Source organism: Nesoenas mayeri, assembly GCF_963082525.1.
Source record: "Nesoenas mayeri genome assembly, chromosome: 3".
Lineage (NCBI taxonomy): Eukaryota > Metazoa > Chordata > Aves > Columbiformes > Columbidae > Nesoenas > Nesoenas mayeri.
Window position 1 is genome coordinate 63,536,490 of NC_137544.1, and position 20,247 is coordinate 63,556,736.

At 41.3% G+C, this 20,247-nt stretch overlaps 1 protein-coding gene across 1 annotated transcript in view; it reads left to right on the top strand.

Annotated features, from left to right (window-relative positions):
• Nucleotides 1–19,299, top strand: part of EZR (ezrin) — a gene marked incomplete at both ends in the record, with an annotated part of 36,254 nt that extends 16,955 nt beyond the window's left edge. Inside the window, 12 exons of the mRNA XM_080341432.1 lie at nt 1,278–1,361; nt 5,865–5,960; nt 6,777–7,051; nt 7,859–7,942; nt 8,576–8,722; nt 11,898–11,994; nt 15,122–15,285; nt 16,200–16,330; nt 17,011–17,171; nt 17,507–17,599; nt 18,543–18,794; nt 19,135–19,299. Of these exons, the coding sequence (XP_080197558.1) occupies nt 1,278–1,361; nt 5,865–5,960; nt 6,777–7,051; nt 7,859–7,942; nt 8,576–8,722; nt 11,898–11,994; nt 15,122–15,285; nt 16,200–16,330; nt 17,011–17,171; nt 17,507–17,599; nt 18,543–18,794; nt 19,135–19,299 (1,749 nt within the window). The remainder of the gene's footprint in view (nt 1–1,277; nt 1,362–5,864; nt 5,961–6,776; nt 7,052–7,858; nt 7,943–8,575; nt 8,723–11,897; nt 11,995–15,121; nt 15,286–16,199; nt 16,331–17,010; nt 17,172–17,506; nt 17,600–18,542; nt 18,795–19,134) is intronic.
• Nucleotides 19,300–20,247: the final 948 nt, after the last annotated feature.

The window sequence follows — 20,247 nt, forward strand, 5'->3', positions numbered from 1 at the left end:
GGTTTCTTCAAGTGGGTGTTTCTGCGCTAGGCACCAGTACCACTGCTGTAGCAGGCTCTGCTGCTCTGTTACCTCTGGCTTTCTGTAGCCTTTATAAAAGGCTAGAAAATGTCATAAAATGTCATGAAATTATCTGTGTGTAGTTTACCTGTTGTCTATCCCTGTCTTTACATGTCCACTTTTTCTTCTTTTTCCTTTAAAATACCAAACTACCAATCTAACTTGTTCGTTGAACTATACTACACAATTATCCTAGTTTGTTTTTAATTTGTTTTGTTTGTGGTTTGTTGTTTTGTGTTGTGGTTTGTTGGTGTTTTCTGTGTGTGTTTTGTTTGGTTTGGGTTTTTTTTTGGGGGGGAGGGTGTTAGGGTGTTTGGTTTGGGGTTTGTTTTCTTTTTTTCTTTTTTCTTTTTTTTTTTTTTTTTTTTTGAGACATGGTATAATTTTACAAGCAACATAGTCTTGTGTAGTTGGAACAGTTGGGAGATAATCCTTTCTTGATTTGCCATTTTGATGGTCCTTATGCTATTCCCTGCAAGCTTGGTTACTGCTTTTGTCTCCAGATAACCTGCTAAATATACTTTTTCTAGTCATTAAACACTCTTGCCTACAAATAGTAACCTCTGTCTTGCAGTCTACTTCTGCTATTGTAGTAAATCTGCTTATGTTGTTTCTTCGCTAACAGCAATGTCTTAGTGAACTTTTGCCCTGTGGTATGTCAGCCTATAACCTCTGTTTTTGTGTACTGAGTAGATTTTAGGAGGGGAAGAACGAGCATTTATTGGGTTAATGCTGATTGCTTTGTGAGAATAACCTGCAACCTTTTGCCTTTAAAACCTCAGATTAATTCCAGCTCTAATATAAATGGAAGTTAAATTATAAGTCTTAAATTTAATTTAGTCATTAGGGTCGTTCGTAATCCAAGGGATGGCCTGCAGGCAGCTATGCCATGCACTCATGGGAGCCTTTATTACACAGGATTTTAGGCCTGGAAATGGTCAACCGAAAAATGCCCTCTTGTTTAACCAGAAGCTCAATCCAATCCTGTGTTGAGTAGGAAACCCCACAGAACAATCTGGATAAGACAGCAAAGTCAGTGCCCCAATTAAGTTTGCTGTTGTGATAACACAAATCTAATTGGGGCTTAAGTGTGTATATTATAGCAGTTCCGGTAATGCATCAAAGCGTGGAGACAGTGTTGTACGCAAAGTACTGTGTTAAGACCAAGAAATAGCTTTCAGTACATTTTAAACAATGCTTTTTGTTTTTCTTCTTAGATCAATGTTCGAGTTGTTACCATGGATGCAGAGCTGGAGTTTGCCATCCAGCCCAACACGACAGGCAAACAGCTGTTTGACCAGGTCAGTGAAGGGTTGGTACGGGCTTTTTTTTAAACTTGAAGTACATTTCAGACTACAGTGTTTTCTTAAGACTGAATTCCAAACCTATCTTTCTTTCTTCTCTCCACCTCCCAATCAAAGGGCCCTGGTTCAATCTAAGATCTTTAAATTCCATCATAGTAAAAGAAATAAGCAAAATATGCTCACAGGTACGTTATGTTCCAGTGAAACTTGTCTTCCTAGCAGTGCTGGGTGATGAAGCATAGTATAGGATCTAAAATGTCTGGACAACATAGATAGTGTGCAAAAAATGCACCTCTTGCTTTGAAACACAACTTAGCTCGTATTTATTTCTTAAATTCTAAAGTTGAAAAGTTGTCCGTGTGCATAAAATTCTGTAGAATCAAAGCTTCAGATGGCTGATGAAGGTGTAGGCATAGCTGTGCTCATTCAGGAGCTGAGTTGGAGGTAGCCACTTGCCACAGGTGTTTTAAGTTTGCCAGACCACTGAAAGCACAGAAAAGTTTGTGATATCCATGCAGCAACTACATCAACAGGCCTTGTAAGAAGCCCCCATGCAGCAGGATGGAGTAGAGACTTGTCCAGCCTGCCTCTGGGTGTTCCCAGGGCATGAGTAGCCAACACTTTCCTTCCTTTCTGTTATTCTTCCTGCTACTGCATTGACAATATACAGGTCTGTTTGGAGATGGACCTACGAAGAGGTCAGATAAAGACAACTAAAATAAACAAAGGCCACTGGTAAAACATTTTTATTCTTGAGTAGTTTGTTCTTATAAAACTGAAACAAGACCTAGATTTCGGTAGAAAAAAATGAACTTAGTGTTCTGGAATTTAAAACAAAACAAAAAGCAACAAACAAAGAAAAAAAAACCACACACAAAAAAAGAAAACACACAAAACCAACCCAAAACTTCTAGATATTCCTGCTAGAACCCTGAAAACTAAGAACTGATCTGTGTAGGCTTCAGTTACATGTATTAAGCTGTTTATGAAGTGTTATGACAATTCCTTTGCACTTCTCCCCTGTCCCTTGCTTGCCTTGATAGCAAAGGGCAGTTGAGCTTTAACTCAAGTCAGCAGAACTGGCTACAATGTTAATTCCTGCTAAGTTTTTCTTGGTAAAATTTCTCATTTCAGTGAGTTAGCTAGAACTTGCTAGGCCTTCATGCATGTTTCTAGTCAGAAGTACTTAACAAACAAACAAACAAACTTGGATGTAGTGAAAGGAGACAAAATCATAATAATTGCATAACTCCATAGTACAAAATTTAGTACTACGAACTGTGTTTATTGTTAAATATAACTTTAATTCCTTTTTAGTATTACTGATATGGGATAAACATCAAGTATTCATTGACTGGAAATTTGGTGAAGTGTGTATGAAACCTGCATTTGGTGTTTGAACCTCCATTCACTGCTGATCACCCTCGCATCAGGGTAATTTCGTCCCCCAGTCCCTTCCATGTTAACCTCAGTCAGAGAACAATGGTTTCATCTCTGAGGGTACAGCAATCCAAATGACTAAAACCCAGGTTTTTAAAAGCAATGCCTTAAACTGACTGGTCTAAGTACATCCCATGTTCCTTACAACAAGGATTCAACAAGGACTATTTTTTCCCCCCATACTTTCACTGATGTTTACATCTGTTAAGAATCAGTATCATGTCTCTGACAGAAAAGAAATTACTTTCTTGACCTCCAGCCAAGAAGCACAAAATCCTGAGAATGTGGAAAGAGGCAAGGTGTTTCAGATCCAAGATACTTCTAGCTTGTTGTCCAGGTATTTCTGGACTTCTGAAGACTCTGCTTGTTGCAGCACTTATTGCACTGTAGGGATAGAATATCACCTCATGAAGGTTTGCTCCTTATATCCTACAACTCGGGTTTAAAACCTGTGATTCTAAATTCTTTTCTGTAGTTCATACCTTGTTGGAGTACACTTCTGCTTATCAAGAGAAACCTAAGATATAAGTGTGCAGTGCAAAACCAGGAAGGGTGAAGACTCTGCTCAGCTGCAGCTGCTCTGACATCTTCACTTCTGCTGTGCAAGCCTTTTACTAAGCCCTTATCTTGGATGGAATTTACACTCAGATTAGGCATATGAAGTCAACAGGTTTTTACAGGTATGGGGAGTGGCCGAACTTGAACTGCAGAACCACTCTGGGGGGAAAAGGGCGTTGAAGAAACAGGCTATTTTTAAAAACCACAAGATGATTTATTGGCCTGCTCTCAGCAATCAAAACTTCTCTGGCAGTGCCCTTGTGCTTTAGGCTTTGATAGCTCAAGTGTATCCTGCATGTAACTTGAATTATAACTGCCTTTTATACAAAGGGGAAAACAGTGGAAACCTGTGAATACCGAGTTCAGCTCCACTCAAGCCAGACCTGTGCAGAGTTCACAAACCATTTCCCAGAATACAGGCTAAAACATTCATGTCTTTGTTCTTCATACTGGAATGCAAATAGTCAAATTGTGAAGTTTAGCTTAATTACTTTCTCCATCCTTGCCTTCAGGTTTTGGAAAAAAAAACTTGGGGGGTCATGACTTCTGCAAGCTTTCTGACTTGATTTATAGGAGAAGTGTATTTTTTCTGTTGTAAGAGACCTTCAGAGATAATGGCATGATAACTACTTGATGTATGCAACCCTATTTTACCAAAGTTGCAACACTTATTTGTGCAACAGGAAGTATCACACTCAACATACCCCTGCTTTTCTGCTACATTGAGTAAAGTCTGGTTCTAACCACTCTAAAAATATGTCTAGATGTTAGAAAACTTATCTGTTCTGTGGTGAAATAAGCCACTTTGGGGGAGAAGGGAAAAAGAATTTTAGTCAAGGAAAGGCTGAAGTATATGCAGACCCCAGCTCTTTTTAAAAGAATTTGTGGGGTTTGGGTTTGTTTGTTTGTTTGTTTGTTGGGTTTTTTGTCTTAACATAAACTCCCGTTAGTTATAAGTAGTTACTTATGATGCTACTGAAGTAGAATATATAAACCATAGCCTACTTAAGACAGACCATGTCTAGCTATGAAGCTGTCCCCATGCCTCAACTAGTAGGCACTGACTCCTTTACCATTAAAAATTGTATTTGCTTAGTGACATTTTTTCATACTACTATGCAATTTTCTTGGTCTACTTGTACCACTAAGCTTTACAGATTGCCTGTTATTCAACAATGCCATACAAACAGTAATTCTCAGCACGTTAATCAGGATGGTGCATTTTTCCTTCTCTCCCTTACCAATCCTGGGAAGATCTGGCTTCCAGGTACAGACTGCTGGCTTCTAGGTCACCAGGAAGAAAATCTAAGGAATATTACAGCAAAAGCTAATTGAGTATCCTAAAATAATTGTCTCAAGTTTGCTCTTCAGCCAGAGCGCCTGCAGCAATACTATAAATGGGGAGGGTGAAACAGATCCTTGTTTGACATCTCAGACCTGTTGAAGCCTGTGTAACTACACCTTCTCCAGTCTGTCACGCTTTCCTAACTTGCAAAGTAGTTTTAAAAAGCTCTAGCCTTCCACTCATTTTGGTTCCTTATGCTGATGCCCACATCACTTTTTGAGGGGCTACTCTGCAAATAACGTGAAGGAAGCGATCCAGATATGTGTGTAGTGGATCATTCCAGACCTCAGCTCTGTCTAGAGCACAACTTTATAGGGAGGTGAGCTGGCAGCAAACTGCTGGGCTGTAAGAATAAGCAGTCAAGAGTAGGAGGAGGTTGGGAACTTGTTAGGCTATCTCTTCCACAGAGGAAAAGGAACATGTCTGAACAGGACTATTTTCACTAGTAAATGTGCCATCCAGTCAGCAAGGGTGTTTCTGGATCTTCTATGTGGTTAGTATTTATAATATATGACATGAAATAAAATTAAATCTGTGCTAATGTTGGGCCATTAATATATTTTGTCCTTCAAAAACTATCTCTGCACGAGTTTGAAAAAAATATACCCTTGAGAATACTTGAAGCTTGGTTTAATTCTCAGAACATCCCAGGGAGCTTCCTGCAGCAGCTGTGTGAAGCATCCCTCAGTTGCTTTCTTTGGCAAAATAATCTTTGGTGACTGGCAAGCAGCATCACTTGAGCCATTAGTACTGCTAACTAGTTGTAGTTATTACTAACAGCATTACAGACTCTCACCAGCAGCTTTGGTGAGGGAAATAACTTGTCTGCTTAATCAAGCACAGTCTTAAGAAGAGCCAGTAGACAGAAGCAAGCAGTTGATGCTCTGTTGCTTGCCCCATTTGTCTCTCCCAGTTTCCCAGATTCCCAGAATCATCTTCTAGGAACTGGGTGGGACAAGTAGCTTAGAATATGCCATTGCTGTCATCTACTACAACAATTGTATATCTTTGTCTACAATATGAAATTAAGATATGCCGGATGAGTACATTTATGTTGTTACCTGCACCTGCTGGCGATGTGGGACTTGAGAGGAGACCTGGGCCTCAAGTGAACTGTTACCTACAGTGAATTTTTTTTTCTGACCTCTGTGTTGCAGGTGGTTAAAACCATAGGTTTACGAGAAGTGTGGTACTTTGGTCTTCAGTATGTGGACAACAAAGGATTCCAGACTTGGCTGAAGCTTGATAAAAAGGTAATAGACTTTGGGCTAACTGCTGAATGAAGGTTAAAGCTTCCCTGATTCCTGATGTGTTATTGGCTGCAACTTTATAAACCTTGTAGGTGTTGTTGATTGTTCGTTAATTTTCTTAACTCCAGGGTTATTTTTAGAGAATACTTTGTCACCTCCATGAGAACTGCTTGGATGAGGTGCAGCATGGTGGAAGTTTGCCACTTTTTTTCTGTGTGAATTGTAGAAAGCTTTATAGCACTTGTCAGATGTACAGCAGCAGCTTGATATGGTACTTTGTTGGGTCGAAGCAGCTGTTCTTGCTGTGTTTGGAAGAACAGCTTGGCTAGTAATGGTTTGAGTCTCTGCTTCTGCAGGATCAGTTGTTGCACTAATCAGAAAGATGGGTCACTTCAAGGCTGGGCAGTTGTAACAGTGCAGGTGCCTCTGTGTTCTTGTTAGTAGACTTGCCATTCTTCTGAGGATATGAACAGTATTCCTTGATGGGGCAGTCAGTAACATCCCTGTGTAATGTCAGGGGCTGTTGTCTGTTGAACACGTACAATATTGGCTGGGTTTGCCATCTGATACAGCATGGTAAATCATTCTCCAGTGACTAAGGTTTGCTGTGCAAGCAGAATTTTACTGACACAGGTGGAAAACATATTTCATCTCCCCTGTGTTCTCATATCAGTAGCAGCAGGAATTAAGGAATGCCAGCTATGAATTGCCGGTCACTTGCCTCTTAAGGCAAATGCCCCAAGTCCATTTTAATGTGTAACAGCATTATATTCTATTGTTTGCAACCCTGCTAATTTGTGTTGTTGCATCTGTCCTCAGGTTTCCGCTCAAGAAATCAGAAAGGAGAATCCCCTCCAGTTCAAATTCCGCGCCAAGTTCTTCCCAGAGGATGTGGCTGAGGAGCTGATCCAGGACATCACGCAGAAGCTCTTCTTCCTGCAGGTGAAGGAAGGGATCCTCAGCGATGAGATCTACTGTCCTCCTGAAACAGCTGTGCTTCTTGGCTCCTATGCTGTGCAGGCCAAATTTGGAGATTACAACAAAGATGTGCACAAGCCTGGATATCTAAATTCAGAGCGTCTGATCCCCCAAAGGTGAAGGAGTTGGTTGATGCATTCTCCCATTTTGGGGTGGGATTTTCATGGGGTTTTTTTGTTTTGTTTTGGGGTTTTTTACAAGTCAAGAATTTGCGTTCTACTTAAATATGAAGCGTTTCATTGAAAGCCGGATTTTTTTTTTCCATTTAGTTGAACTGTATGCATTTGAGTGTTTTCGTTCTTTATTTCTATCTGTCATATTAGAGTATGTTTTTGTGCTTGGATTGGTGAGGGAGAGGAAGTGTACTTTTGAATTCAGCTTTTTTATAAACATTGCTGCCATGCTGGTAACTGACAGTTACCAGTCTCCTTTTTAGGATGATAAGGGCAGCATTCAGTCAAGAAAGTGTCATCCTGGAGAAGGTTAGGTTGTGCATCCTTAGTGGCATGTCTTGAGGCTCTGTAGTCCATCCCCACACAGGATAAGTGTCTGTTATCAAACAAATGGCTTCAGTTTGCACTTCCTGATGACACTGCAGGGTTTCTAACTCCAGGAATGACACCAATTTTTGCTTTGATTTAACCCTCTGGTGTCTGCAGTGTGTTTGTGATTTTTTTGCAGTGTTCTGCATACTGCTCTCACGTCTCGGGTCAGTGACCGGAAAAGCTTGCAGAGATCTTTGTTTATTATGAATTACTTTGCTTTACAGAGTACATCACTGGGCTGAGTAGTATCTTTGTCTTGGTTTCAGTAAGGCTTCATGGGTGGGACTGATTTTTCAGTAAGACTGTAGCAAAGATCGACATCAATGGATGCTGCAGAGCACAAAGTCTAACCTTGCTAATTTCTCTTTCTTTGTGTAGGGTGATGGACCAGCATAAACTCTCCAGAGAGCAGTGGGAAGAACGGATCCAGGTGTGGCATGCTGAACACAGTGGCATGCTCAAGTAAGTGTTCTGTATTGGTCCCTAGGCCAGTCACTTTGTCACTGGTTGATTACCTTCAGCTTGCAGTTCTACAACAGGCTTTTGAAACAGACTACAAGACTCACCTCTGTGTGGGAGCTCTTGGTGTATATTTTCTAGTCCAACATCAAATCACATGGTAAAACTCAACAGGATTTTCACACTTGTGCTGAGAGCAATCTCTTGGATGGCTTCCTGAAAATCCTGAACCTAGGCACAGTGTGTCAGTGATGACTCTCAGCGGAAAAAAAGTACAGGTGTGCGTGTAACCTTAAGTTAATTAAAAAATGTGCACTGGCAGATGAGGAAAGTTCAGGTACTAAACCTTTCTCAATGACTGTACCTTGAGACAAGGGTGAGTGCTGGAAGAGATGAATGTTGCTAATTTCCTGTCTGGAAATGCCAGGGCTTTGTAAATGAGAGTACTGTGTGTGTTCATAGTTGTAATATCGTAACTCCTAAAGTGAATCCCAAACGTTGAATGTTCTGTTTTAACTCTTGTGTTTGATATGTTGATTTAGGAAAAGTTACTTGTTTTTCTTGAGGACTTTGTGCTTTGTGAGATAATCAGATAAATGAGAAACTAATGTCTGCTCTCCTTCCTGTCTCAACCAGAGAGAATGCTATGCTGGAATATCTGAAGATTGCTCAAGACCTTGAGATGTATGGAATCAACTACTTTGAAATCAAGAATAAGAAAGGAACTGACCTTTGGCTGGGGGTTGATGCCTTGGGACTCAACATCTATGAAAAGGATGATAAGTAAGACCTTTTTTTTCACTTCTGATCTCCCAGAGTGAGGGCTGGTGTGGGAGCTGGGGGACATTTCTCATTTACAGGATCAGGGCAAAGTTTAGAACTTGCTTGTGTTCCACTTTTGAATCAATAGGTGAAGCTGTGCTAGGAAATGGACTTTTGTTAATATATCACTTATGCTTTCATTACTTCCCTTTCTTTTGTAGCCTGCCCTGCTAATGCTTCCTACTATATAAAGAGGGATGTCAGTTATACAGTGCCATCTGGTAAATCCTGCTCAGTTGCAGAGCTGAACCCTGAACTAAAGAGTTTACCAAACTGTTCCTTGAGTTAGGTTGCCACGTATGCAAGCAGAGGAGACAATACAAGAACATAGAGAGGCTGACATATCTGCAGTGTGTTTGGACATCCAAGGCCATTGCTGTACTGAAGTTAATGATAGATGGGTGTACAACTGCCTAGTTTTAAAAAAGACAGATTATGGGGTGGACACGAAACCAGAGCCAGATAACACCCAGAACCCAGGGAGGAGTTGATCTATATAGTTACCATGAACAAGGAATGAAATGAGGCCTTGCTGAGGTATGTATGCATAGTTTTAATCAGCCCTTCTGGTAAAGGCAGAGCCATTATTAATTGGATAGTAGGTGGGAAATGACAGACTACATCTATAAGTAAACATAAAAGGAAGATGAGAACAGCTGTGTCTAAGCCTACTAGTCCTCTCTAATACTCCACAATTTAAGGATTGAAGAGGAGTTAAAATAGACATTTTTTAGATGAAGGGTTGCTGTCTAGACTGCTGCTTTTTTTTTTTCCCCCTACATTCCAAGTCTTGGTTTCATATCACTAATCTATAGCAGACTGTCATTGTAATACAGAGGGAATTTCACCTGTTCTACATCTTTGCCCCCAAAAAGCTTTGAATGCAACCCAAATATTAACTGGAACTCGCTGGGGCTTCTGTTTAGATGACAAAGAGAAATGCAGTCTTTTCTGCAACACTAATATGTGCTGTCACCCATAAAACAAGGAGTGTCACTTGAAAGAAAAGTAGTTTCGCTCATGTAATACTTCAGTCTTGAATGACTGGTCTTGCTATGTAACCATGGTCACACAAACAGGTTTTTCGAGCTGCAGAAGCAGACAGAATATAGCCCTTGACTCTGAAGAGCTATCAAGAGCGTTTGCAAAACAAATACAGAGCTGGAATAAATTGCTTGTTTCTGCTGTAACTCTTGCTACTATGTAATTAAGTCTTTTGAGCAGATATAGGGACTAGAAAAATGGTAATTTGTACTTTACCTCTGGTTTGTATGTGCAAAATCTGGGGGCTGGGGCAAAGGTGAAAAAGCAAGGATTTCATTGTTGAAGTTCAACCTGAGCAGAATGAGACTCTGCTATAGTTGTGCAAGCCTCCATACTGCAGTGTATGTCAGTGTCACACTTCGAGGCATTTTCAAGCTCCTTTTTTAATGCAGTAAAGAGAAGAGCCTGCAATAGAATGTATTAATAAGTGAATTATTTTAGTTGTCTGTCATACTGTATTATCTAGGGTTGAAACTCTTAAGACAGTATGATAGAGGCTGGAGTAATTACTTAATCTTAGTTTAATCAAATTTCTTTACAGTTTTTCTTAATGCTACATACACACACACACACAGTTGCATAATCTTGCAGTTGAGTTAAAGGTGATGGGATGTTAAGTTCTGAAGAGGATGTTAATTCTTGATGTCTGATTTAAAACTAATCAAGTTTTTTGTGTGCTTGGGCCCAGCGAAATCATACTATATAGTAGCTTTCCATCTCTGTGACAATGAGGCACATTCTTCCAAAATTGCCAGTTTTTTCCTTATCCAATGAACTCCATAGAAAAGATTCTTACAGAGCTCAAGTAGTTCACCATGATGATATACACCTTGTCTAAGTGCTAAACATTAAATACTTGTGTCTTCAAACCATTTACTAGAAATAATTATCAGCACTTCAGTGTACATCAGAGACACACATGTTGGAGGGGTTAGATAATAACAAGATGATGTCTTCTTGGTATTATCTTTTATGTAAGACAAAATTCTTCATCATGAGCTGCCTTCTCTAGAGAATATACCCTCTCTCAATAAGAGAAGAATAAAAGAATAATAATGTAATATTAAACATAAAAATTGGAATATTTGGTTGGGGGAATTAAATAAATTAGTTACAGTCAAATATGCAAGTCCTTGTAATGTTGGAACTTACTGCAGAGCTGGGCAGGTTTGTAAGGGTGAAGTACTGGAATAGCTCAGAAACATTTGATCTCATGGATAAGTTGATGCTTTTTATATGCAAGAGTCCACAGAAATTAAAGCAGAGGAAAATCTCAGATGATTAGTGAAGCTTAAAGAAGTAACTTTAGCCAAAGCAGCAGACCTGAACTCCTTGGCAGCGCGGAGGAGCGGGGAGTCTGACGCTCCCCCTTGCTTCATAGGGCTGCTTTCCAGTAGGAGAGAGCCACATAGCACAGCTTCTTGCATGACCAACATACAAAGTTCTGCTTCATGACCAGTGGGATGGGCTGAAAGAGCAGTTTGCATGGAAGGAAAGAACAGGGCTCTTTGTTGCCAGCCTTGCCTCTAATCTGTGGGAGAAAACAAAAGACAAGAAATCTGCTTCTCCCAACTGTGTTTGTGCCTGTCCAGCACTTGTAGTAGTGAAGGCAGCGCAGAGCTGACTGGGCTGGCTGTGGTGCAGCAGGGTAGAGTTCTCTGTGGGTGCGGGAAGGTGTGGGGAACAGCTGAGTTACTTTGGCTTATGCCTCCCGTGATGTACGAGAAGCCTCCTGGAAGCACAGCACATACACCTGAAGTCTTCACGCTGCAGGTTTTAGGTCATGATTTCAAAGAAATGAACTCAAGGCAGGTGTTTGCTCAAGCTAGGTGTGTGGCTTTGGTAGAAACCATCCCTGTTGCAGAGCCGGAGGTCAGCAGGGTGGCTGGTCACAATGACAAGAGACTATGAGGGAGGTGACTGGACATCTTTCCCCATTTACTCCCTGTGGGGTTTTGGTTCAACTACTGTCTTCTCTCTGTTGGGAAAGCCATGTGAAGTGTTGCATCCCACAGAGTCTGTGTGTTAGAAGCAGTGTGGGGAAAAAAATGTTCATTGCAGCATCTCTTAAAAATATTTCTCTTCTTTCCAGACTGACTCCAAAGATTGGGTTCCCTTGGAGTGAAATCAGAAACATCTCATTCAATGACAAGAAGTTTGTTATAAAGCCTATTGACAAGAAGGCACCTGTAAGTATATCTAGAATGGATTCCTGGATGCTGCATATGAACAACTAATACTGTTTAATCTCAAAATAAAGTAGTCTTTGGAGAGGAGAAAGCTACGGATTTCTAGATGCAAAATGAGCTTTAGTATTAATATGTAGGGTGTATTTAGAGCTGTCTGGTTTTCTGTGCAGCATAAATAAAGGGCTAATGTTGGTATCTAATGTAGAGAAAGACAAGGATTTTACAACAGCAGAGTCCTTTTTTCTGGGTAGCCTTATGCTTAAATCTGAGATTCTTTGCTAGTTCTGTGAGTCTTCTGTGCAGCCACAGACTGAGACTAGTCCTCTCCCCATTTCTTTCAGTGCATGGAGGCAGATGGGTAACTTTTTGTTGTTGTTAATTTAAAAAAAAAAATTCATAAAAGTCATTTAAATGCTGCTGCAAAACTACATAGATACATGTGGCTTCACATCTTAATACTCACTGCTCACTTCCATGTCACTGAAAGAGCAGAAGCCACTTAAGGACCATGGTGTTCATTGACCTTCTTGAATACCAGGGTAAATGGCAAGGGTATAATTTTTGTGGCAAACTGAAATGTGAATGTTGCTTCTCAGTACTTACAAACATGTTTTCAGATTTATTTTAACGAAGAATTAGCAACTTACTTTGACCTGTGGAGAACATAAAAGTGGAATAACTGGTGTAGGTGGATCTCATTTGTCAGTCTTCTGAAACTACTGGAATAGTTAAAAAAGGCTTCTTTCTCTTCCCCCACCCCAGTACTTGGCCTTGGTGGGTAAGTCCAGCCCTCAGAAATAATGAGCAGTTTAATTTTGGCAAAGAGTGGTGGTTTATAAATCTCTTTAAGAGAAAAAGATCCTCCCAGTGGTTTAAAGGATACTCACATGGTATGTTGCAGGGCTTTCCTCCAGATTAACAGCCTGGAGTGTAGGGGAAGAGGAGCTTCTTTTTGTGATGCTGTTAGTGAAAAGCAACAAAGCTCCTCAGATATAGAAAGCTGGTTGGTCAGGCATGCTTCTCTCAATAGAAAGGCCCCTTGGACATGTTGTATGCATTACAAAGTTATTAACATGTGTTTATGGGTCACAGCTTTCCATCCACTCCCCAACAGTAAATCTGAGTTTGAAATGGGAGACTTGCAAGAGACTGATACAGAAAGCCATTAACACTGAAAAACCCAGTTATGTTTCTTCCCTCAATTGTCCTTTTCCCTCTGGGTGGTGTTATGTTTAAAGCGAGGCCTAAATGAAGTATTTATCTGGACACTAATTCTGAGCATCCAGGAAGTTATCTGGACCTTCTCATACACTTGTGGCTCCTTTTTAAAAGGCAAGCATTATAACAAAAGCAAAATACTGAGTCCACCTAAGATGTGGGTTGGAAGCTCCACTTTAATTTGAAGGATTCTACATGTTGATGTTTAAGTGGACACTAATGTAATGGGTAAAGTCCTGGGGCACCTTGCCCACAATAAGCTTTTTAATTTTTAGGCCTGTCTGCCCACATACTCCAACATCTTCAGCTCGTTTTCTTTCAGGTATCAAGCTGTGATGCTCCTAGTTCTATGAAACAAGAGGGCAGCTGGGGATGAGGAAAGGGGGGCAATTCTTTTATCTTCTTCTGTGAATGTTTTATCCCTTGGTCATGGCCTTAAATGACAAAGGCAAGTGCACTGTCCGTGCCCTCAATATTTTACTTCCACATAGGTGAACCTTGCCTCGAGATAGGACCTGGTCATCATAGTGTACCCAAACTGCTTGCTTTAAAAATCACCTATCAGAAGAGGCTGGCTGAATAGCTGAAGGTACAGCTGGCAGTGCTGGACCTGTGCAGCTCAGAATGGCTCTGGCAGGACTTGGTGGGCGAGCACAACACACCGTGCTGATTGCATCTCTTGCAGCTCAGAATGCAAATTACGAAAATGCACTGAAGAAAATGAGTCTTTGTCAGCATATTCATGTTAATCGTAATAGTACTTGGATCGCTTATCATTGCTTCTATTTTTTTCCACAGATAGCGACAACTTGTGCTTCTGAGCTCAGGCAGCTAAAAACATGATCGCTGCTGCTGTGCAAAAGTGTAGGGCTTGTGTGTGTCCTTCTCAGTTCCACCTCTTGCTAACAGCGAGGCACTCCACAGGGGGCTGTGCTGGGGAATGGTACTGCTTTATGGTGGTAATGTGGCAGCTTGGCCACTGCCCGTATCACTGTCCACATAATACACAAAAAAGGCACAAAGACACAGTTTTTTTCACTGTCTAAGTTCAGATTGCATTGTAAACATATGTGTGGTTGTGGACTCAGAAAAATTGTCAGGTAATTAACTTGGCCCTCTGTATCCCTTTCTTAGCAGGCTGACTTCTAGAAGATCCAACACAGTGTGTAGTTTCTGTAGAACCTTGGTTATAACACAGACAATAAGAAATTTGGGGATGTTCTTTTTGCAGAACCAGAAATTTTGGAATATCTTGTGTTTTGTTACTGCCTGCAACCCAGTGTTCAAAATAACCGGTATATTTGGTGGTTGAAAATAAAATAGCTTTCATTTGATGCTTTCATAACAGCCCAGGCCAACTCAACTAGGAAATGCCATGGAGATGAAAGAATGATATTGGAAGGTATTTCTGCATGGGTGGGGATTTCTTTTCTTTCTCTGAAAAAATACAGATGGTGCCTCAAATATTGATTCAAATAGATCAAGCAATTTTTACAAAGTTACTTGAATAGTCTGCAGTACATTTTTAGTTTCATGCTTTATCTTTCAGTCACAAACTCAAGCAAACTTAAAAACTAAGTACTCAATACCAGTGGTCTGTGAACTGCTGAGATGGTTGCCTGCCAACCCAGAATCTTCTGCAACGTTTCCAAACTCCACAGTTTCCTTTAAATGGAAATATTTGAGACTTCTAGAAAAAGCATTTTTTAGAGAAAATAAATAGAGTAACTTGTCAATTTTATGTAGACTTGAAATGGATAATATAAATAACAATTGTTTTGGCTTCAAATGATGTTGGCAGTCCCTGCTGCTACCTTTAAACGGCCTTTTGCAAGACGACCTGTCTGCAGCTAGCTGGGAGAAGAGAAAGCCTGCTTGAAAAACTGACTGTGCTGTATCTCTCTTCTAGGACTTTGTGTTTTATGCCCCTCGTCTGAGAATTAACAAGAGGATCCTGCAGCTCTGCATGGGCAACCATGAACTGTATATGCGGCGCAGGAAGCCCGACACCATTGAGGTGCAGCAGATGAAAGCCCAGGCCCGCGAGGAGAAGCACCAGAAAAAACTGGAAAGGTGAGCGTGACTGTGGAGAGCGGAGACAGGGTGGCAGAGATAAATGACACCAAACTGCCGGGGTTCAGCAGGCCGTGGTACCTGCGGGGCAGCAGCCAGTAACGTGGGTTGTGCTTGGGCAAGGTGTGAGCCATCCCATGTTCACAAGGCCTGTGTGTGGCCCCAGAGCTCTGGCGTACAGGGCAGCAGGATTGTGTTACTGCTCTGGCTCCGGCCTGTGGCCTGCTCTTCTGAGTTGCAAGAGAAGTGTGCAAGCAAAGGTGCAGCAGGTTCCTGTGGGGTGGTGCACAGCTAGAGAGGGGTTCTCCTGGCTCTTGAGTTTTAGAACCTGGTCTGTGTGTTAGACCATGGGATGGTTGGATTTAAGGGAGGTACCTTCACAGGGCGCATGTGTGTATGCTGCAAAGAGAGAAGAGGGGACTGGGAGACCTCTTACAGGCAAGGAAAAAGGATTAGCAATATCATTGGACTTCTACCACTGGCTGCAGGTTGCTTATGATTCAAGAAATCGTGTTGGTTTTCTCCTGTATTTGTGGCTTGTTTGTCTTCATTCCCTCAGTGCTCTTGTTTTTATACCCCCCCTCAACTTTCCTTATGACAAAATTAGCAAAATTAAATCTCCTCTGCTGTGCGGTACAGAGTCCTGGTTTTCTCTCTCTGCATCTATTAGCTAGTTGGTGTTCTAAATTTCTGTGGTGGGCAACAGAAATACAAATGTTTTTATGAAATGAGGGTATCCAAAACTAAGCAAAAATTCTGAAGTGATGAAGGAACAAACTCTATGTGTTTGTTTTGTGGCTCTGGTTTTGTGGCAGTCACTTCCATTGAACTGCTTGGAGAGATGCCCAGCCAGCTTTCCTGGCTGTAGCTTCCGTCTGGAAGTGAGTTTCAAGCATGAAATCTGTTTCTAACAGGGAACAACTAGAAAATGAAAAGAAGAAGAGGGAGACAATTGAGAGAGAGAAAGAGCAAATGTTGAGGGAGAAGGAGGAGCTGCTGGTGAGGCTACAAGAATATGAGGTGAAGACTCAGAAAGCAGAAAAAGGTAAAGTACTTGTGCTGACTGATGAGACCATGTGTATTGTGCTTCACAGAAGGGTTATATGTGTCCCTGCCTGCACCTACCCTAAATCTGATGACATTGGGATCTCTTGGCAAGGTGTACTAATATCTGCCTACGTGGATAAATACAGACATGAACATGCACTGCTGAGATCATCCAAAGCATGAAAGTAGTATAAAATCTGCTGATTGTATTATATTTGGGAACTGAAGGGCAGAAACTCTGCTTTGCTCTGTTGCCAAGAGGGTTTCAGTTGTGTAGCGTCTTCCAGCAGTGAGCAGCAGTTCTGCTCTCAAGAACTTTGTACTTCACTCCTAACAGAAATAGTACTTTGGGAAGAAATCTTTCCAGTGAAACACAAGCTTCTGTTTCAATGCACAGATTAGCACATTGGAGACAGCAACATCTGATCCTTGCAGTAAACTGTAAATTAAGGGCAGCAGAATCATGTCAGTGTTACAGATTTCAGTGCAAAGACCTTGCAGAAGATTTCATTATAATGAGCACCTGACTACTTCTAAATTCAGTTACTTAAAGTATTATGCAAATAATTACTTCGAGGTGCACAATGAAGGGAGTCAAGTGCTTGTTGTGACGTGTGCAGTTAACCCTTCACTTTGACCAGGCTCGTGGACTAACTGCATTGATCTGTCTTTTTCCAGAGCTCTCGGATCAGATCCAGAGAGCCATTCAGCTGGAGGAGGAAAGGAGACGAGCCCAGCAGGAAGCAGAACGCCTGGAAGCTGATCGTTTGGCTGCTCTGCAGGCCAAGGAAGAGCTGGAGAGACAAACTATGGACCAGATAAAGAGCCAGGAACAGCTGGTAAGGCCAGTCATTTTGAGGATTAGATATACAGGCATGTTACTATGCCCTTTGAGTAAGGCAAAGCATTGTTCCCCGGGGAAAAACATAGTGCCGTGAAGTACTAGGGCCTGTGATAGCATCATTGTGGCACTGGTTTCTGTCATGAGCAACCTACTTCTTGTTCTTAATTTTCTATTCAGTCTTTATTACAGTGGAGTGTAACACTTGGGGCTTTTCTCAGTCAGCAGTGCTTTGTTGTTGTGTTTGGGATTTTTTTGTTGTGGGGGTTTGGTTTTGTTTTGGTTTTTTGTATTTTTAAGAGTTCTTATAGTTCAAGCTTTATTATTCAACAGGCTACAGAGCTTGCAGAGTATACAGCCAAGATTGCACTTCTTGAAGAGGCAAAGAGGCGTAAAGAGAGTGAGGTTGAAGAATGGCAAATCAGGGTGAGTATTTGCTTTAGAGCTACTCTGCAATTCTGTACTTGAGCAGGGTGTACCCAGGTGATTAGCATTGTGTGACTTCTCTGAACCTGTGGAGACAAACACTTGTACACTCGCAGAGAAGGGCAGACTTGTAATGAGTGTGCAGTATGCTTGCAAAACACCTTTCTTCCAACAAGCCTTCAGTCACCATTCAAAGTGGAAGCCTCTATAAGACCTAAAAATGTGCTCATTGTCTTGGAGCCATGGAGGGCAAGCGGTGCAAGTATAAATGATACATTTAATCCATGATGTAATGTATGAAAACATTGCATCAGTTGAGAAGGCGCTGCAAATGCAGCTGCACTGCAGGTCCCAGTCTTGAGGAGTGTGTGCTGTTGTTGGTGGCTTCCCGGTGCCTGGGTCGGAAGAGTTGAGTAATTTGATGCACTAAAACCAAAACTAAGCCATGCAAGGCCTGAAGTGCCTGGTGCTCCCACTGCCCTGTAAGCAGCGCAGCAGGCTGCAGGGGTGGGCAGAACCCCTGAAGCAGCCAGGGAGCTGACTGCCTCATGCATAACTGCATTAAAAATGCCAACTTGGGAAGCTGAGTTCTTGCTCTTTGGAACCCATATTTACAGCCTACAGCTCTTCAGATGGAGAACAGGATGAAGACAACTGTAGCTTCTCTCAGAACTATTTTTCCTAGACTGTGTTTTACTGGAAGAATATTCTTTGTTCAGATCCCTTCCACACTGCACAGTGGATGATTATAGCATCAGTAGCAAAGAAAAAAGATGTTCTGCATAAGACCCTAACAGAGTCATGTCAGCTGCAGGGATTTAATTCCTTCTTTCTTGCATTTCATAGTAGATTGATAAAACTGGGAAAGATAAGCACTGAAGTGTTCATTAAGCTGGTTCAAAGCAAGAAATGCAGGAAAATATTTTTTCACTCTTTCCCAAAGGCCAAGGAAGCCCAGGAGGATCTGGTAAAGACAAAGGAGGAGCTACAGCTGGTAATGACTGCTCCGCCTCCACCCCCACCGCCTGTCTACGAGCCGGTGAACTACCATGTCCATGATAACTTGCAAGATGAAGGATCTGAGTACTCTGCCTACAGTGCAGAGTTCTCCAGTGAGGGCATCAGGAATGACCGCAATGAGGAGAAACGCATTACGGAAGCGGAGAAGAATGAACGTGTGCAGAGGCAACTGATGGTAAGACAATGTTGGGAGGAGGTGGAGTAATTGAAACAATCATTCCTGGAAAACAGGTCATTTAACCATTTGGTTAAGCGTGCAAAGCATGACAGTTTCTCTTTGTTTACATTTCTTGTAGGCACTTTGAATTAAATATGAGGTATACAAGGATTAATCTCATTGCTCAGGTGTTGAGATTACTTACATCACCTATAGTGTTTATGGAAAGCATATGTTGGATCGATATCACTGATCTGGCCAGTCATCTAACAACCATCAGCTCTCACCAAAGAACATTGCTGTCGTGAGCCAAAATCTTTTCTTGTATAATCTGTATTTAACGTTTTTTGTATTGCAGGCGCTGACGGATGAGCTGGCCCAGGCTAGAGATGAAAATAAGAGGACCCACAATGATATTATCCACTCGGAGAACATGCGACAGGGACGTGACAAGTACAAGACGCTGCGGCAGATCCGGCAAGGCAACACCAAGCAGAGAATTGATGAGTTTGAGGCGATGTAATGATGCTTATAACAAGAAGGCAGGACTGTGGGAAAGGCAGATCTTAATGTTGTGGTGTTTTGGTTTTTGTTTGTTTTTCCTGAGGAGGGGTCACTGTATGACATTTAACAAATGCTCTTTAAACCCAGAGGTGTTTGAATCTCCCTTTTATTCCATACCTTCTATTAGATTTGGTGTAGTTAAAAACTCATCATACCACTGATCCTGGTACCTTGCTCATGCCTTTGCCTAGTGCCAAAAGGCCTTATGTCATATCTCCTTAAGTAAGACAAATTTTAATAGGCCGTGCTTCGAGTTGAAGATACGTGTCCTGTGCAGATGCTGGATTCAGCTTGGTCTAACAGTAAGCAACTGTGGGTGAATTTTGTGCCATATGCCTTTGTAATATTAGTTACATCATAAAGTCCAACAGTTGAGAAGACAGGTTGTCAAACTGGAGATCTGCAAGTACCTTGTACACTCTATTTTTCTTCTTTGGTCTAGATGCCCACCTTTTCCCCCCACCCCCACACACAAAAGAACTGACAACACCTCAGAACCACTTTGTGTAGAAATTAGGCTTTTTCTGGTTACTGTTCTCACCTGGAGAAATTCTGCAGTGATGGCTCAGAAGTGTGGCATGGGGACACTGACACCCTCCTCACATAACAACTAGGCAAATACTCTGGAATCTAATACACTACTGTGTTTGCATTCCAGCTTCATTACTGATCAGTTATAGTGTAGTATTTATATATATATATACACAAAACATGCAATATGTGCATGCAATACTAGTTTAAAGGGAAATAGTTTTGTTCTGTATATTTTGTTACTTTTCAGATTTAATAAGACTTGCATCTGTAAAAATGCCTAAACAACACTGTAGTCTGACACAGTGCAGCTGATTATTTGCTCTAAAGCATTATTTGTAAAGATCATTTTTTTACTTAATAAAAATTGTTATAT